The sequence below is a fragment of the Lactuca saligna genome, chromosome 9 (genome assembly GCF_052625555.1).
Source record: "Lactuca saligna cultivar CGN05327 chromosome 9, ASM5262555v1, whole genome shotgun sequence".
Lineage (NCBI taxonomy): Eukaryota > Viridiplantae > Streptophyta > Magnoliopsida > Asterales > Asteraceae > Lactuca > Lactuca saligna.
In genome coordinates this window covers 180,236,918-180,256,200 of record NC_136425.1, presented here as the reverse complement: position 1 = coordinate 180,256,200, position 19,283 = coordinate 180,236,918, and the positions used below count along the sequence as shown (strand labels likewise).

At 40.5% G+C, this 19,283-nt stretch overlaps 1 protein-coding gene across 1 annotated transcript; it reads right to left on the bottom strand.

The window, feature by feature from the left end:
• Positions 1 to 323: 323 nt before the first annotated feature.
• LOC145018173 (pumilio homolog 12-like) lies at positions 324 to 3,513 on the bottom strand. Its single transcript, XM_078976080.1, has 5 exons — positions 2,416 to 3,513; positions 2,170 to 2,332; positions 1,429 to 1,592; positions 1,066 to 1,324; positions 324 to 748 (listed from the first exon to the last, which is right to left on the bottom strand). Exons 1-5 carry the CDS (start codon positions 3,471 to 3,473, stop codon positions 620 to 622), a joined length of 1,773 nt encoding a protein of 590 aa, XP_078832206.1. The 5' UTR covers positions 3,474 to 3,513; the 3' UTR covers positions 324 to 619.
• Positions 3,514 to 19,283: the final 15,770 nt, after the last annotated feature.

The window sequence follows — 19,283 nt, the reverse complement described above, 5'->3', positions numbered from 1 at the left end:
GACATTTTTATTATATTAGAGTACTAGAATGACGAATTAATGTAGTCAAATTTAATAGTTTTTGGTGATTATATTATAAATTTGAATTAACAATTTATGTTATCCATTTCAACGAAGGTTGCGAACAAATCAATAATGTGATTATTAGATATATTTGGTTTAACAAACTTTTCCTAGATAACTAATCACAATTATATGAAACTTGAAATTGAAAATTATACGTTCACATACGTAAACATTCATGATATTTCATGATCTCAGAATCAAACAGCATGCATAAAAATCTATAATAGCACACTATATATATAATAACACCTCCATGAATACGAATATTATATATATTATACTAAACCACATAACACCAACATGCACCACTTATTGTGTACGTTAATACTTAATATATCCATATTTGCCCTATATACGTTCAAAGAGCAGAATACGATAAAACAACCTAGATAATAATACGACAAAACAACCTAGATCATAATAATACCTATAATACCAACATATATCATATAACAAACTCCATAAACCCTAGCTTCAATCCCTTCAACACTTCCTAGTACGTACTCCACAACATCCATGAACAAGTGGTGACGTGGCACAACAAACATCTTCATCATTGATGACCTGGCACTTTCGGCCTACTGCTCCTAGCCAATGCAAGAACCCTCTTTCCATGTGGATGACTGTGTAAAGACGCATACTCTTTCTGAATTTTATTAATCATCGTCTCCAAAATGCCATCCTTCATTATATATATAAAAATCAATAGTATATTAGTAATTTTGTGTGTTCTTTACTCAAAATTTTGTGTGCTTTACTCAAAATCACAACTTCACTTCAACATTTAAAATTGTTTCAACGTTAGTTCTTATATTTGTATTTCAATGACATGGTTCATGTGATTTATCATTTATTCAAAATCACAAGTTCAAGTATAGCATATCATAGTCATTAGGGATCATATCCACATCAAAATATAAACTTAAGGAGCAACATTGGGACAATAGGATTATATGAAGTATAAAGTTTCGAAATTAAATCTTTAAAGACAAAACTCACCTTGGCAGTGTGTAAAGCCGATTGTGCAACATAGTTCCCAAATGGATGTGTAATCAACGACAAAAAGTTATGACTGTTTATAAACTCCCTATTGATAGCAATCACCACATCATCAGAAGCATCCTTCAAAAACTTCTCAACAACATTACTCGCAAACTTGTTCATTCCCAATGACACAAAGTTACCAGAAAGCCTCCTTAAAATTTCACCCGTTGCTTCTGGTATTTGCATGCCTAGTATATGTTGCACTACATAATTCCTGAAAATTTATAGCAATATATAATATTTATATATAAACAATTACAATAAAGTATTAACAAAAATATACCAAAAAAAATAAAAATAAAGAGTAAAACAAATTACCCATAAGGATGTTCGGATAGATGAAGTGAATTCTCTATAATTGGAGAAATCAGACGATCTTTAGTTACCCCAACCGCGAGTGATACACATTGTTGTAACACGCAACATCCACTTTTATCGGTGGCAATGTCGATACAGTTATCAGCTACCACATCCAGAATTGGCTACATGCAATGAAATAATTAGGTTTACTATTTTTACAGGTATATACAATATACGAATATTTTACATATATTTACTTATAATTGAAATGGTAATTGTACTATTTACTCATACTACCAATAAGTAACCATAATGGCAACCTATATACTTACATTTTTTTTTTACATTTTTTTAAAGATAACAACAATATATATGTACTTACAATTCCTTACTCATAATACCAAGGTAGTAACATTTTTTACTATAGAATGCATGTAGATAAAAATAATGTACCTTGCTATTATCTATAAAGAAAAGTATAAGGTACAATGCCATAATAGCAACATCTACACTTGATAACAATATATATACTCGTGTATTTTACCCATAAAATATAAACCATAATGGCAAATTGAGTACTTTTTTTTTATAATAGCAACTTCAATTTTCTTTTTCTTTTTTTACTAAATTATGTCAAACAGTTGCTATTATGATTAAATATATAGTGTACATGGTAAAGTACATTGCTATATTCCCTGAAATTTGACATAAAAATAATTGCAAAAAGTAAATAATTAAGCATATATGTGATATATATACCTGACATTCATTAACATGGAACAATTTCAAGCAATTTTGAATGACATGATGACCATTGGTGTTCTTAGACAAAGTGACAGTGATCCTTTTAAGTGCTGAAACTATTAAAGATCGCTGTTCTGAAGTGGTTAGAAGTTCAATCAATTTCTGCATAGCTCGAGTCCTGAAATTAATGAAAACCAATTAATATAATAAATTTTATTAAAAAAAACTGATAATTAATCAAATTAATACATTAATATATACCCATGAGAATTGAGGCAGATAGAAGTGAGATTTCCATTATCACTGATAAGAGTAACAACAATGTGAGTCAATTGTCTCTCGTTGATCGCTTTGAAAAGCTTCTGAGCAAGATAATTCATGGAAGCATCCACCATTAATTCACGAATATGATCTTTAATTTCATTAAAAATCATCTCAATTTCTTCGGGCTTTCCTTCTTCACATTTATTCTGCAAGAACTGACACCCTTCTTGATCTTTAGCCACCAAATATATCAACCCTCTCATATCCTTCAAACTCGCCGGAAACCTAGGTCGCCGACTTTCTTGTTGCCGGGAAAAAGGGTTGTTGTTATTAGGGTTTTGTAACTCGTAAGCGCTAATCCAATCTCTAGTGCGATTAGTGTTTTCAACCACCAAGCTATGATTCTGATCTCTCCGGTGGGGATTACAGCAGATATCGTTGCAGCCGGTGTTGTTCCGGGTTACTGGAGCTCGCAGTTGCGTATAGACGAAGGAGTTGTTTCTGATATGATCAGAGGCCGGAAGGGTTGAAGGAGACGGCAAGTACGGCGGTATCTGGTGGTGGTTTGGTGACGATATATTAAATCGGCTGAAATCGATTTCAAGATTCCGGTCGTATTGGGTTTCGGGGAAACCACTGAGCGGTGATCGGTAGCCATAGCTTTGAAATCCGGGAATGATATCACCGGCGCAGTACAACTGATCGCAACTGTTGCAGGAGTGATCGTATTCGTAGGGATTGTACTCAATAAAATCGGGCAACAACGGCGGATACCGATCACGATGGTTCAAAATCGAACGGACTGGATTGACTCCCATCGCCGCCGGCAGCTGTTGATGTTGTTGTTGTTTGTTTTGGAAAGAGAGAACGCCGTGATCAACAAGAAACCCATCGTTGTGGTTTACAGGCCGCATGGAAGAAGTAGAGCCCATAGCGGATGATCCGGATCCGCCGTTCACGGTGGCGGGTGACGGCTGAAAGGAATTTGTAGGGTTTTGACTGATGAACAACCAGTCAAACTCTTCGTCTCTTTTTGATCTTGAGCCGTTCTCCATTTGTAACTGAAAACGGAAGAGAATCAAAGGAAAGGGTTTATGAAAGGGAAGAAAATTAAACGAGATATCATTAAAGCGAAAAGATTGTGGTGTGGGTTAAGGGTATATATAGCCTCATGCATGCAAAATATTCTCAATTTTGAAATAAATAAGTAATTAATTTAAACTTTCTTAACATATATCTCATTGAATGTTATATTTTAAGTTAAATTTAAATACATACCATGTATATCGGTTATTTAATAACAAATATTTTTTTCCCATTGGACGAAAATGCCCTATGGAGATATACATATACATGTACGGAAGATTTCCATATAATAACTAATTGCAATCTGTATTTAAATTGAATTCAAACTTTTACGTATTGTTAAATATTAAATATTATCTAATTAAATTTTAGATACACGAATCATGGAGAGATAATCACAGTATATAATAATAATAATAAACAAATACTTATGTAATTGTAATACCAACTCATTTCAATTTTCTTTAGTTAATTGCTTGTAGATATTAGTAGTGTTCAAACCTCATATTATAAATTTTATGTACCAAAAATATCGGATATTAGATTTAGAGTAAATTACATGCATGTTTGGTTTCCGAATTTGTACCTAATATAATACCTTTAGTCCAAAGGTTTTGTTTGTTGCAAAGATGGTCCTTAATCGAAGTTATATTATCAATGGTTGATCCTTTATTTACTCCATTTGCCATATGTCTGTTCAAGTCGCATGAGGGTATTGACGTTATTTTTCCTTAAATACGTCTTAACATTATTTACTTATTCACCCAAAAGAAAGGGTTAATTTCAAGTATCATCCCCAAGGTTTGGGATTAAACATTATAGATATTCTTGAAAAAAAATACAATGGTTACTTGAGATCATGTTATTTGAACTTCAAAATGTGTGATTTTGTCAAAGGCGTTGCCAATGTGGAACATTAGAGTTGGTGGTAATGAATTAAACTTACATCAGAGTACATAACATGTATGGATATCTTGAAGAAAACTTATTTGAGTTCGGCCGATTTCATGCATCACACCCATTGTCTTTTATAAAAATCCTTAGTTTTAAAAGAAATATTTTTCTTATAAAAATCTACCAAACCCTCGATTTGAGTTCAGACACACCCGGAAATATATCTGAATCCTTCAAAGCAAAGCTCTGATACAAACTTGTAACATCCCAAAAATACAATCCAAAATTTTCATTTTTAAAGTTACTAATCTCATATCCCAAAACATCATCAATTTCAAAAACAAGGTAAACATACTATGATCATAGTATGTAATCAAAACAAAACATAGAAAAATATTATCAAAGCATAAGCTAATGAATTAAACTTGCAACCGATGATGGTAAATCGAATATGGGTTCTGATAATGAGTGTTTTTAGTTTTGTATTATTTCTTGAGTTGAGATTGTTTGTTTGAGTTGATCTACTAAACAGATGATAAACCAAGCATGTTCACAATTAACATGCATCATCGGGTAAGTTTCTCCAAATCTCTAACAAAAAGCTATAGATGCGGATACGTTGACTTTGTAGATTTTGTTGATATTGGTGCCTTCTTAGTAAATGATTTAGATCTCATAATGGAAAAGTTAGGAACCAATGATAATATCCTTCTATAATCTATATTGTCTCTTCTTAATACCATGAAAATATTTGGATTATGGCATAATGGCATTATATAGTAAGGATTATATCATGTACTTGTCTAAGTATATTGATTACAACACACTTATAGAAATATACACTGAACATGGAATTTTATGTGTTCAATCTTACTTTCTGACACCACCTAAGTCTAACATCAATAAAAAAGTAAAAGGTCATGACAATCTTTCACCATAATTAACCTTAAAATTGACCAACAACGTTGTTGGTTGTAAGGTGTAACACTGTTAAATTTTCAAACAAGCTTTTTTTCATTTAAAAACACAATTATCTGATTTTCAAAATAACAAATTCCCACAAGTATCAACACATATTCCAAAATTGTTTATGACACAAATCCAGGATCCTCCAAAAGCATAGCTCCAACTCAGGTGTGTGTACAATCAAGCCGGTGCCTTCCTGTGATTCTGAGAGGTACCTGAAACACATAACACATAACACAGTAAGCACGAAGCTCAGTGAGTTCTCCAAAATACCACACACAACTCATTAGCCACTCGAGGCTATACTCAATAAGACCATCCGGTCAATGTGTCTCAGTGGGACCCTCTGGTCCCACAACTCGGGTGGACCCTCCGGTCCTAACTTAGTAGCTCAGCATAATAAACATCACAAATCACAAAGACATAATGCAGGTGTAACACCCCGAGTTCAGAAGTGCAAGTTCAGGGTTCTAAGTGTAAATAAGGAAGGTCGACTCGGCGAGTCGATGGATAGACTCGGCGAGTCGGGTTGCGATTTTGGACGCATGTTAAGTGACCAACTCGGCGAGTCGGCAGCTGGACTAGGCGAGTTGGTGCTGAAGGGAGAAAAACCCTAATCCGGGGGTTGTGCCATATATAAAGCACATTATAGCCACCCTCAGCCTCTTTACCTTCCCTTTTAGTTCCAGAAAATCCTAATTTCGTGTGAGGCTTCATTATTGGAAAGATTGGGGATTAGAAGAGGAAATTGTGAAAGGAGCTTGAGAATTGGGAGTTAGCATCAAGAGGCTTGTAAAGATCTAGGATCTACATCAGAATTGTGCACATCTCTGAGGTAATGAGCTCTTACCTTAAGCTATTTCCCTTGTGGTTCATCCTTGATGGTTGTTTTGGGAGTTTTGAGACCTATCTCGGATTCGAAGTTGTATATGGGGTTGCTACTCCATATCCAGACTCATAATGGCCTAGAATGTCATAAAGCTTCAGTCCTTGAGTTGTTAGTGAAGCCCTTTGTCCTAAAAGTCTAGCCCTATAGCATTTTGGGCTCATAGCTCCTGGAGTTCACGTAAAGTTTGCCACTTTACGTGAGGAATGGCTTGTCTAAGGGTAGATCTAGGGATTGGAGCCCCTGCATGGCTTGGAAAGCCTCCGTATGGAATGAGAACTGAAGAGACTCGGTGAGTTCCATGGGTGAACTCGGCGAGTTGGATGAAGGTGGGCATGGACTCAACGAGTTGGAAGAACAACTCGGCGAGTCTGTTGAATATTGCTTTGGACTCGGTGAGCATATTCTTGGACTCGGCGAGTCTGGTCGTGGAGTCCTAAACTTTTTTGGTTGAACGGTGAATCGGCGAGTCGAGGGATGACTTGGTGAGTTGAGCGAGAAGGGACTCAGAATTGTTGGACTCGGCGAGTCTTGGGGCGACTCGGAGAGTTGAGTCACGACATGGGAGTTCTGAGTATAGGGACTCGACGAGTAGGGTCACTCAGGAAGGCTGACTTTGACTGAGGACTTTGAATTTGACCAATAGTTGACCAGTTGACTTCCAAGGGTACTTTGGTAATTATTGGTATTTATTGAGTTCAGTCTTTTGGTACTGATCAGTGGTGAAGTTCGTGTCGGAGGTTGGAGCAGCGTGATCTTACCTCTTCAGTCAGCAGTTGCGAGGTGAGTTATCCTCACTATATCGACAGGGTCTAAGGCACCAAGATCGACCCTTTATCGGATGGAAATCCGGGTAGTTGTTATGTTATTGTTTTGCTATATGTTTGCATCCTGGTAGTTAGGATGGTATATGTTAGAGACCTGGTTAAGGTCGGAATCCTAGTATATAGGATGATGCTATGTTAGTGACCAGTTAGGTTGGTATCCTAGTTAGAGTGTGTTATATATGTGATCTGCTAGATCGGTTGATTAGTGATGAATTGCTATATGATTATATGTTGATGTGCACATGGTTGGTTGACTGGGGTTGGGTTGAGGCGGGTCCTACTTGGTGTTGTAGGCCAATATACCCAGTGCGGACCGGATACCCCGAAGGCCCATCGAGCGGTCCGGATAGGATGTAGGCCCCACGAGGGAGGACCAGAGGTGTCGAGGCTCAGAGAGTGGACCAGGCCAACTGAAGGCTCAGTGTCGGCAGACTAGTCATACTATAGACTCAGAGAGTGGACCAGGTGGGTTTAAGGCCCAGTGCGGGCGAACCAACCATACTGCAGACTCGATGTATATGGCTAGACTCGGAGGGTGGACCAGGTGGACTGAAGGCCCGGTGTGACGGACCAGTCACGCAGTAGACCCGAAGTGCATGGTTGTTTAGTTTATGATATGATATTTTATGAGTATGGTATATGTGGTTGGTATTTTGGTGGTGACTCACTAAGCTTTCGGGCTTACATTTTTTAGTGTATTGTTTCAGGTACTTCATGAGATCGTGGCAAGGCGAATGCATGATCGTACCATTCCTCATGTTTTATGTATTTATGATGTGGTTCTGGGAAATACTTTGATAATAAATGAATTGAAAACCTTTTTGTAATGAATTAATGAATATGGGTTGTTTTTGAAAAGTTTAAATTGGTTGAAAATTTTTGGATGTTAAAAGTTGGTATCAGAGCCTTGGTTTGAGTGAATTGGAGGAACATTTGTGTGAATCCAGTCTCAAATCAAGGAGAGTTTTCAAAGCGAAATTAAAGATGATTTTCAAAAAAATAAGTAAAAGATGACGCAGAGGGTACGATTAGCCGGAGCCAGTAAGTTACCCCAAAATTACCATACAAGTTATTTGTTTATGTGATATGTTAGAACAACATGCTAATGTTAGGCTAAGGATCTTCAGGAAGTGCATGATAGAGTTGCTTGATTGTGATGCCTACTAGACTAGGGTCTCCTTTTATGAGAGTTTCAGTGTTGCTCTAGGAGTGAGGATAGAGTGCTTGCTATGTTCATCAGTGCTTGAGGCGTTGTGATGATACTTGAGACAAATATGGGTAGCTGTTGAAGGTAGTATGGGCCCGTACTACTGAAAGCACAGGACTCATACGCGTATCAAGGAAGTCACAACCCCTGGGTGGTTGATTAGAAAGTCATTCTGGGTGGTTATGCGAGGTTTCTGAGGATCTCATGGTGTATTGCAGAATGGAGATTACGAGACGTTTCAGGGCAGGATCCGATTCGGGATCAGGAGCGGGAGAGAGTGAGATCGTTGGCCAGATGAGTACGGACGAGTTGGATACCAAGATTCTTGAGATCCTGCATGATGAGGTTGCTGCTATGTTCCGGGCTGAGTTGCCGGAACTTTTTGGGTCGATCAAGACCGCCATGGTTGAGTACTTTGATGAGCGCTATACAGCTCTTACGGAGACGGCTGCCGCGGCAGCTACTGCTGCAGGAGGAGTGTTGAGTCATTTTGTTGTAAAAGTCGAAGCTTTGTCTATTCTATTTCACATGTTTATTTATTAAGTCATTTTATATCGAAGCCTAATGTCTAGACATAGTATTTTTTGTACACTCATGTTTCCTATAAATAGGAGCTGAGGATAAAAGTAGAGGAGAGAGTCTTTTCTGCTTATTTTTGTAATCAGTATTGTATTCGAATTCTCTATTCAATATGTAACACCCCGAAATATCAAGAGTAGAGTTGAAGGGCTAAAAGTGTAAATCTTGAAGGGCAACTCAGCGAGTAGGGTCGCGACTTTGGTTGCGTGTCAAGTGGCCTACTCAGCGAGTCCAAAGATGGACTCGGCGAGTAGGTGCTGAGTGGAGAAAACCCTAATTCTCGGGGTTGAGCCCTATATAAAGAACTTAACATCCATTTCCCTAGCCTCTTTACTCATCCACAAGTCCAGAAACCCTTAGCATTCGTGTGTGTGTGGATCAAAGTGCATTTGGGAGCTTAAAGGGTATTTGTTGAAGAAATCTTAGGAGTTTGGAGGCTTGGAGCAAGGGGATTTGCTTGGATTCGAGTTTCATTGCAGTTGAGGCGTCCTTTTGAGGTAATATCTTGTTCTTGGGCTGTTACTCATATGGATTCATCATTTTGGGGTTTATGGGAGCTTATCTTGGTATGTTTTGGAGTTTGGAGGTTAGATCTGAGGTTGCTACCTCAGATCTGGAAGGGGGAAGGTCTAGAGTGCATTAAAGTCCCTGTGTTTGAGTGCTTAGTGAATCCATCATGTCCCAAACCCTAGCTCTAAAGTGTATAAGGCCTAGATCTCTTTGGATTCACGTAAAGTTTGCCACTTTACGTGATGGATGGGTTGTAGGAGGCTAGATCTATGTTTTGGATCAATTGCATGGACTGGAACGCTTCTGTATGGATTCAGACCGGTGGTACTCGGCGAGTCACAAGGGTGGACTCGACGAGTTGCTTGAAGATGAGCTGGAACTCGACGAGTTGGATGAACAACTCGGCGAGTAGGTTGAAGATAGCCTTAGACTCGGCGAGTCGGTTCTTGGACTCGACGAGTCTTGTCGAAGAGTCCCAATATTTTCTGGTTGAGTCGAGAATCGGTGAGTCAAGGGATGACTCGGTGAGTTGGATGCGAGTGGACTCAGAGTTGTTGGACTCGGTGAGTCTCGGGGTGACTCGGCGAGTCAGGTCGCGGATTAAGGGAAGTTTTGAGCTTGGGGACTCGGCGAGTAGAGTCAGTCAGGGGTTGACTTTGACCGTTGTCCAGAGTTGTCTAGTTTGACTTTGTAGTGTTAGTCAGCCAGGATTAAGGTGGTATTAAGTAGAGATATGCTTGTGTTGTAGGAGGATGATAGCTCGGGAGATCGAGCGCTAGTGATTCCGAGATACGCGAGGTGAGTCTTCTCACTATACTTTACCTTGAGTAGGTAACCAGAGTTATGTGACAGAGTATTTGTATGTTATGTATGTTATGTGTTGTACTGCATTATTTCTATGTGATTTATGTTGTGCATGTTTACATAGTTAGAACCGGAAGGTTCATAGAGTTAGAACCTGAGGGTTCACAGAGTCTGGTTGCACGGACCCACAGAGTGATAGCCTCGAGTGGCTAATATGTGTTTTATGTGGTATTTTGGGGAACTCACTAAGCTTTGTGCTTACAGTGTTTGATGTTAATTGTTTCAGGTACTAGTGACGACCGCGGGAAGGCGTCGGCTTGATCAGTACACACGCGCGGGATTTATGATTTTGAGATCTTGGGATTTTGTATTACTTGGATTGAACGATTGAAAATGGTTGTTTTCTGAATATTAAATAAATTATGTTTGATAAAAATTTGAAAATTTTGTTTTGAAAGTTACGGTGTTACAATTTGGTATCAGAGCCTTGGTTTGAGGGATTCGGATGCACCTTTAGGCGTATTTGAACTCAAACCGAGGATTTGAGAAATTTTACAACCAAAACTACAGATTTTCTAAAAAGAAAAAAAAAGTTTTGGAGACAAGCAGCGTGGAAGGTGTGTACGGTCAGCCAGCGCCCGAACGGTGAATCCCCAAAATACCCTTACTTTTGTGTTATGAGATATTTATGATGCACTTTATGAGATATTATTGCATGCTAGAGACAGGCTAGGTATTCCATATCTTAGGACTAGAGTGGCCTGATTTGTGATGCCTTAGCCTAGGGATTGTTGTTTTATGCGATGTGCTTTTGAGTATGTGATGAGTGAGAATATTTAGTTGGAATCCCTGAGGGGATTCGAGTAGAAGAGTAATCTAGGGGAGATACCTAGATAAGTACCGTGGTACTTAGCAAAGGAGTAGTTAAAACCCGCGAGGGGAAGAGTTGTAGAGTTCGGTGGTACTTTCGGGGATGAGCTGAGCAAGCGGAGTTATCACCCAGAGTAAGATATATATATCTTTCGATGCTCGAATGCTGCTTGCTTCGTGCTTTGTGGAACTCTCGATGATGGGAGTCAGCTACCAAGCGAATATGACGATATTCAGGAGGTAGATGGCTGGCATCATTAGAAACGCTTCAGCAGCTAATGGCAGAGAAGTGTGAGAATCTAGAAAGAGCCTAGGGAGTATCTGTAGCCAGATGAGTGCGTTGGCAGAGTAGAGAATTTCACTGGAGAGCAAGCATGCGACAGAATTGGGGATCGAGAAGGTCGAGCAAGCTACTTAGGAGCTTTGGGATAGTCCGTGTGGAAAGTATGGGTGGATGTGGCAGGTAGTATGGGCCCGTACTACTGAAAGCAGAGGACCCATACTTGATACAGGGGGTATTCTGAAGTTTCTAATGAGCGTATTGAGGAGTGATGTTATGGTTCAAGTACCATGCATCGGAGCAGGTGGAGGATTGATGTTATGGTTCGAGTACCATACATCGGAACAGATGGAGGAGTAATGTTATGGTTCGAGTACCATACATCGGAGCAGATGAAGGATTGATGCTATGGTTCGAGTACCATACATCGAAGCAGATGGAGGAGTAATGTTATGGTTCGAGTACCATACATCAGAGCAGATGAAGGATTGATGCTATGGTTCGAGTACCATACATCGAAGCAAATTGAGGAGTGATGTTATGGTTCGAGTACCATACATCGGAGCAGATGAAGGATTGATGCTATGGTTCGGGTACCATACACCAGAGAATATTGAGAAGATATGTCATGGGATGGGTACTATGGTTCGAAGCGAATGATGCTTATGGTTCTCCGGTTATCCGGTCTCAATTGATTAGGTAGTGATTGGATGCTATGGGTTTTAGGCCTGTGGGCCATGATTGAGTTCGAAGAGGTGTCCTTTGAGAGGGAGGTTGAGAGCCTTTCAGAGTATTTTGGTAAAGAGTCAGAGGGATGGGAGAATTTCGGTCTGAGTTGAGCTATCAATCGATAGAGGAGATGTCACCTTCTATGACCTGAGTGGTGTTATTTATGTTCGTGTGCGAAACATGAGAGACATGATGTTTAAGTTTTGGGTTTGGGGGTAAACCCTGCAGGTTGTCATTGATGATGATTTTTCCTCCAGAGTATCAGGTAGCATGTGTGCCGCGAGGTAGTGAGTATCATGAGCAGATAGTCAGTTAGTACTGAGATAGTCGAGGACCACGTTACACCTATTTGAGTATAGTAGGGCATATTGTAGTGGTATCGGTGGGGAGTCCAGTAGATTTTATCAGTGCAGTGGTTTTCGATCTATGTTGGGTATTGAATATGGGAGTAGGTCCCTGTTCTTGGGACGATCCATGTGTTGAAACAGTGGTTGATGAGTCGAGGTGGGGGAGTATGATGATTCGTGGTTCAGTCTATGAGTCAGTGATGTTATTGGGCAGTTGAGTCGTTTGCTATTGGATTGGTACGAGACCTGGAACGACTAGAGGCCATTGTGACAAGAAGTATTTGAGGATTTCATCTGAGGTTTAGAGTCCATGAGATCGATTGATTTCCTTAAAGGGATTTTCGGGTGTTGCACAGCACTTGCCAGGGGCAGGTGCGATTCTGCTGGTAAAAATAATTGGCAGGATGGTTTTATGCCAATTAGGGACGGTTCGAACCCTAGTGGGGGAGAACCGGGTATTTATTGACGGAACCAGAGATATGTGCAAGAGCGGTTAGGGGTTGAATACAGGAACCTGCGGCTTGAATTCATGTGATCAGGGAAAGTTGCAGGGCGAGAAAATACAGGTGGTGAATGGACAAGAATTTGGCGGTGGTCAGGGTCGTTTCAAGTGGAAGGCTCGTGATGACAGTATGGGCAGTCGAGAACTTCTGGGTCGAAGTATGGATTGTTTATGCCTTTTTGGGATGGTTAGAAGATCATCGAGCAGCCAACTTCCGGGTCGGTATGTGTATTCTTGCGTGGATTTTGAGCAGTAGAGGAAAGGATTCCGGAGGATCATCAGTGCGTTATGAAGCATCAGCGCTTTATTTGTATTCCAAGTGAGTGTCTGGATACACTGAAGTTGCGCATTGGGTACAATGAAGAATTATTATGAGGCTCAGAGGAATGTATTGTTGTATATGTATGGTGCCGGGAGTAGGAGAATCAGTGGTAGAGGCAGAACATTGTGATGTTCGATGATGGTGTTCCGTGGTTTCCGCGTATAGCGTCTTGATTTCGGAGTTATTTAGAGTCTGGAGTTTGAAGCGACTAGTGATGTATCATGTATCCAGGGTTCCAGTGGGAGCCCTTCGCGTATTGTCATCAAGAGGGAGTTATTTAAGGAAGTGGATCTCCGCAGAGATGGGTTCTACGTATAGCGGTTGCCGCTAGAGTCTGTAATGCATATTGGGGTAAGTGTGTAACTACCTACGATAGTCTCCGGTGCATGAGTTAGTGAGCATAGTATGGCGTTGTAATGAGAATGAGGGTGTTGTGATGCTACGCGGAGTCGTAGTACTCGCAAGCCAGAGAGAGAGAGAAAGAGTCGTGATACTACAGGGAGCTGTAGTATTCGCCAGTCAGGGGGGTGTTGTGATGCTACAGGGAGTTGTAGTACTCACAAGTCAGAGAGTGAGAGTCGTGATGCTATGGGGAGCTGTAGTATTTTCCAGTTAGAGGGTGTTGTGATGCTACAGGGAGCTGTAGTACTCACAAGTCAGAGAGTGGGAGTCGTGGTATGGCAGGGAGCCGTAGTACTCACTAGTCGGTTGGCATTGTGGTGCTACGAGGAATCGTAGTACTCACTAGTCAGAGGTTGTCGTGATATTGCAAGAAACCATAGAACTCGCTAGACAGCATGAGAGTGTGATGATGGAGTGTTCTCTGATCAGTGTACAATGCAGGGGAGTTTTAAGCTTGAGTAGCCCTAATATTGAGTTTCGGAGCCTAGTGGTTAAACCGAGGCGAGGTTGGGGCCTCCGCCTCTGTCGAGAGATTCAGCAAAGTGTGCAGGAGATATGCGTAACAGGCTCCAGATGTCAGAGTTGATTCGATCTTCGATCGGATTGTATTTTTCATATGAGGAGAAGGGAATTTAGTGACTTGCGTGTCACTGGGCCGAAATATTGGTCAAAGGGAGGAAGTTGGTGTGATATCTTGGGTCATGATATGTGTGAACTTTGGAGGTTCAGTTGTGGGGCCAAAAGCTGATCTGGCGTTCAGTATCGAAGAGGGATATGAGAAATGAGGTAGAGTTTACCTTGGTGATGTCTAAGGACACTACAGAGCAAGCGAACGATTCAGACACTCGAGGACATACTTCGGGTATATATTTAATAGATTTTGGAGAGGGTTGTGACACGTATTTTCCCTTGGCAGAGCTTTCCTGCAACAACAACCATCAGTTGAGCACCAGTGTGCCACCCTTTGAGCTGTTTTATGGGAGGAGGTGTCGTTAGATCGCTAATCATTGAGCAGCGTGATTACGGTGGTGGTATGGAATGACATCATGTTGGGGTGACTGCTGAGGACGCAGAAGGGATTCCGCGGGTGTAGAGCCAAGAGTCTCAGGATGGATGCAGGGATGGAGTCTGGGACTCCCAACTTGATTCTGATCAGGGAGTCATGTGTGTAGTGGTGGCTCCCCTGGGGATGTTGGAGATGTCGTCAGTGTGGCGGGTCTTCCTAACTCGAGAGTGCGAGGACTGGTGCAGCATGTGCGTGTGAATGCAAGAAGAGGACTCGTGGGAGTTACTCTGAGATTGAAGAATGGGTCTTTCGGTCAGCATGGAATGGATAGAGTGGGATTCGGATCAGGGATCCGATGGTTCATGGTTTTCTAGCTCATATGGGTCGAGTGATTGTTGAGATTTGGAGCAGTGATGCATCATGGGAAGTACTCAGTTGTTGTGTGTGGTTATCAGAGGGTAAAGCCGGTGCCCGGGTTGAGACGGTGGTCAGGACACCGCAAGGAAAGAGAAAGTGAGTTCGAGTTCGTTGGGTATGCCTTGAGGGATCCGGTCTGGTTAAGGCCAGGTGGCGTGTGGTGGGAGTATTTTTGGAGATGAGTTGTCGTAGGCTTCGAGGATGAAGCCTAATTTAAGTGGGGGAGAATTGTAACACCCCGAAATATCAAGAGTAGACTTGAAGGGCTAAAAGTGTAAATCTTGAAGGGCAACTCGGCGAGTCCATAGATGGACTCGACAAGTAGGGTCGCGACTTTGGTCGCGTGTCAAGTAGCCTACTCGGCGAGTCCAAAGATGGACTCGGCAAGTAGGTCCTGAGTGGAGAAAACCCTAATTATCGGTGTTGAGCCCTATATAAAGAACTTAACATCCATTTCCCTAGCCTCTTTAATCATCCTCAAGTCCAGAAACCCTTAGCATTTGTGTGTGTGTGGATCAAAGTGCATTTGGGAGCTTGAAGGGTATTTGTTGAAGAAATCTTAGGAGTTTGGAGGCTTGGAGCAAGGGGCTTTGCTTGGATTCGAGTTTCATTGCAGTTGGGGCGTCCTTTTGAGGTAATATCTTGTTCTTGGGCTGTTACTCATATGGATTCATCATTTTGGGGTTTATGGGAGCTTATCTTGGTATGTTTTGGAGTTTGGAGGTTAGATCTGAGGTTGCTACCTCAGATCTGGAAGGGGGAAGGTCTAGAGTGCATTAAAGTCCCTGTGTTTGAGTGCTTAGTGAATCCATCATGTCCCAAACCCTAGCTCTAAAGTGTATAAGGCCTAGATCTCTTTGGATTCACGTAAAGTTTGCCACTTTACGTGATGGATGGGTTGTAGGAGGCTAGATCTATGTTTTGGATCAATTGCATGGCCTGGAACGCTTCTGTATGGATTCAGACCGGTGGTACTCGACGAGTCACAAGGGTGGACTCGACGAGTTGCTTGAAGATGAGCTAGAACTCGACGAGTTGGATGAACAACTCGGCGAGTAGGTTGAAGATAGCCTTAGACTCGGCGAGTCGGTTCTTGGACTCGGCGAGTCTTGTCGAAGAGTCCCAATATTTTCTGGTTGAGTCGAGAATCGGTGAGTCAAGGGATGACTCGGTGAGTTGGATGCGAGTGGACTCAGAGTTGTTGGACTCGGTGAGTCTCGGGGTGACTCGGCGAGTCAGGTCGCAGATTGAGGGAAGTTCTGAGCTTGGGGACTCGGCGAGTCATCGGGTTGACTCGGCGAGTAGAGTCAGTCAGGGGTTGACTTTGACCGTTGTCCAGAGTTGTCTAGTTTGACTTTGTAGTGTTAGTCAGCTAGGATCAAGGTGGTATTAAGTATAGATATGCTTGTGTTGTAGGAGGACGATAGCTCGGGAGATCGAGCGCTAGTGATTCCGGCGAGGTGAGTCTTCTCACTATACTTTACCTTGAGTAGGTAACCAGAGTTATGTGACAGAGTATTTGTATGCTATGTATGTTATGTGTTGTACTGCATTATTTCTATGTGATTTATGTTGTGCATGTTTACAGAGTTAGAACCGGAAGGTTCACAGAGTTAGAACCTGAGGGTTCACAGAGTTTGGGTGCACGGACCCACAGAGTTATAGCCTCGAGTGGCTAATATGTGTTTTATGTGGTATTTTGGGGAACTCACTAAGCTTTGTGCTTACAGTGTTTGATGTTAATTGTTTCAAGTACTAGTGACGACCGCGGGAAGGCGCCGGCTTGATCAGTACACACGCGCGGGATTTATGATTTTGAGATCTTTGGATTTTGTATAACTTGGATTGAACGATTGAAGATGGTTGTTTTCTGAACATTAAATGAATTATGTTTGATAAAAATTTGAAAATTTTGTTTTGAAATTTACGTTGTTACACAATACAAAACTTGCTGATTAATATTTACATCTGGTGTTCATATCATTCATTTCTGATTCATCAAAATCATGATTGCTTTCTCAATCTCGATTACAATTCTCATCATTTGGTATCAGAGCAGGATTCAAACTGCATTGATCTGATTTTCATTCTAGAATCATTTTCATTTTGAGTTACGAGTTTATTCAAAATATTTCCACGCTTTTGGTTCTGAAAATCTCTCTTGATCTTCAGATTTGAATCGATTCTGCATCTGAATTGTATAGTCGAGTAATCGATTAGCAATTTGTGGTCAATTCATTTGATCAATTAACAAATTCATCAAGTTTTTCATCAAATTCCTCGTGTTCAAAAATGGCGAACTTTAACATGAACACTATGACCTCTTACTCTCATTTGCTTGGTTCATCTACTAAAATTCCGATGTTGATTCCAGAATATTATGATCAATGGGATGACAGAATGGAAGATTATCTGAATGGGATTGATGAGGAGCTCTGGAACTGTATCAAAGGACCAGTTCTACCTCCTGCGAATGTTCAAACATTAGGAGCCTTTGGAACTTTAGATCAAGTCGGTAATCAAAGTGATGATATGAAAAAGAATGAGAAGAGATATATACAGGAGCTGAGACGTGCATTGCCACATGTGGTTTACAACTACATTCGTGGTTGTAAAACAACAAAAGACATCTGGATCACATTGAAAGAAAAATACCAAGGTAGTGAAAAGACAAAGATCAATTATGGTAAACAATCTCTTGTTGAGCTTAAAGAGTTCAGACAGAAGGATGCTGAGACGATTGAAAATTACTATGATCGTCTGAATGAGCTCATTTGTCGATGCAGGTATGGAATCACAAGGTCTCTTATGGAATTTAATCTTACATTCATCATGGGGGCTTTGCAAAGAATGGCAAAGTGTGAGCATGATGATAAAGAATCAACATAACTTTGATACTTCAAGTTTGAATGATCTATACAATCAGCTAAAGACACACGAAAACGAAGTGGCTGAAATGTTAGAAGAGTCGAAACAAAGTTTGGGTGGACCACTAGCATTGGTGTCGAAAATGAATGAAATTGAGTCTATTGAAAAGGAAATCTCGGATGATGAGGGGTTCCTGATGAATTCTGATGATGAGGCGGTTGCATTTTACTCAAACAACAGAGTAAATAAATTTTTTAAGAACCCATTCAAACCAAAGGGTATGCAAGGAGATGTGAAGAGTGGTTTTGTGAAAGCTCGAGTAAAGGTTGAAGGTGAGGAAAAGAAGAAGTATGAGAAGTATGAAAAGGTGGATGAAAATGTGAAGGAATTAAAGGCAAAGAAAAAGCTGAAAGGTGACTCAGGAGTCAACTATCATTACTGTAAAGGAGCTAATCACTTCGCAGCTGACTGCATGTCAAGGAAGAAGGATGAAAAGAAATCCAAAGTTAAAGACGAAGCTTACTATGCTGAAAAGCTTGAGGAAGTTCGTGCAAAAGCAAAAGGGTTATCTTTGGTTGCCTAGGGAGAGATGGACAATGATGAAAGTGGAACCTACCAAATCTGGTCTTCGCGTTCAGATGATGAAGAAATGAGGCACCCTACACATGGTGCGATGTTCGCTAGTTTTGAGAAGAATAGCGAAGAAGAAGAAATATATGGACATTGCTTTGTGTCCAAATCCACTGATAAGTCTCCTATGACCACCAAGGTACGTGCGATTCTTGAATCTTTTAATATTCCTGCAATTGCTTATGATGCTGAAATAACTGCTTTCGATGATATTGTTGCTTATTTTGATGTTGTTATTGTGTCTGCTAGTACTGAGGCTCAAAATCTAAAAACACAACTAGCTGAGACACGAAGACAGTTAGACATAAAAAGAAGTAGGGTAGATTATCTTGAACTTCAGATGAAAAATGCCAATTCTGATAGGGATTGTCTAGATAGAGATGTTAGACTGTTGTTAGCTCAACGAAACATCTACTATAATTCAGCTAAAAGATTGTATGCGAAGTTAACTGTTTTACATCATTCATCCGAAATAAGCAAAGAACAACATCTAAAATTACTACCTTTTCTTGCTTTTGAACGTGAAAAAGTTGATGTTAAAAAGTTGATGTTATATCATATGATTGTGAAGATACTATTGCTCAGTTTGACAAAAGACCTGATGATAGATTTGCATTTGGTATTGTCAAAATTGATGAATTTCTGAGTGCTAATGAATTGGTAGATATTGTAAATGATAGTTTAATGAAGACTGAACAAATTAAGATTTTAAAGAAAACCGAGACTTTGATTC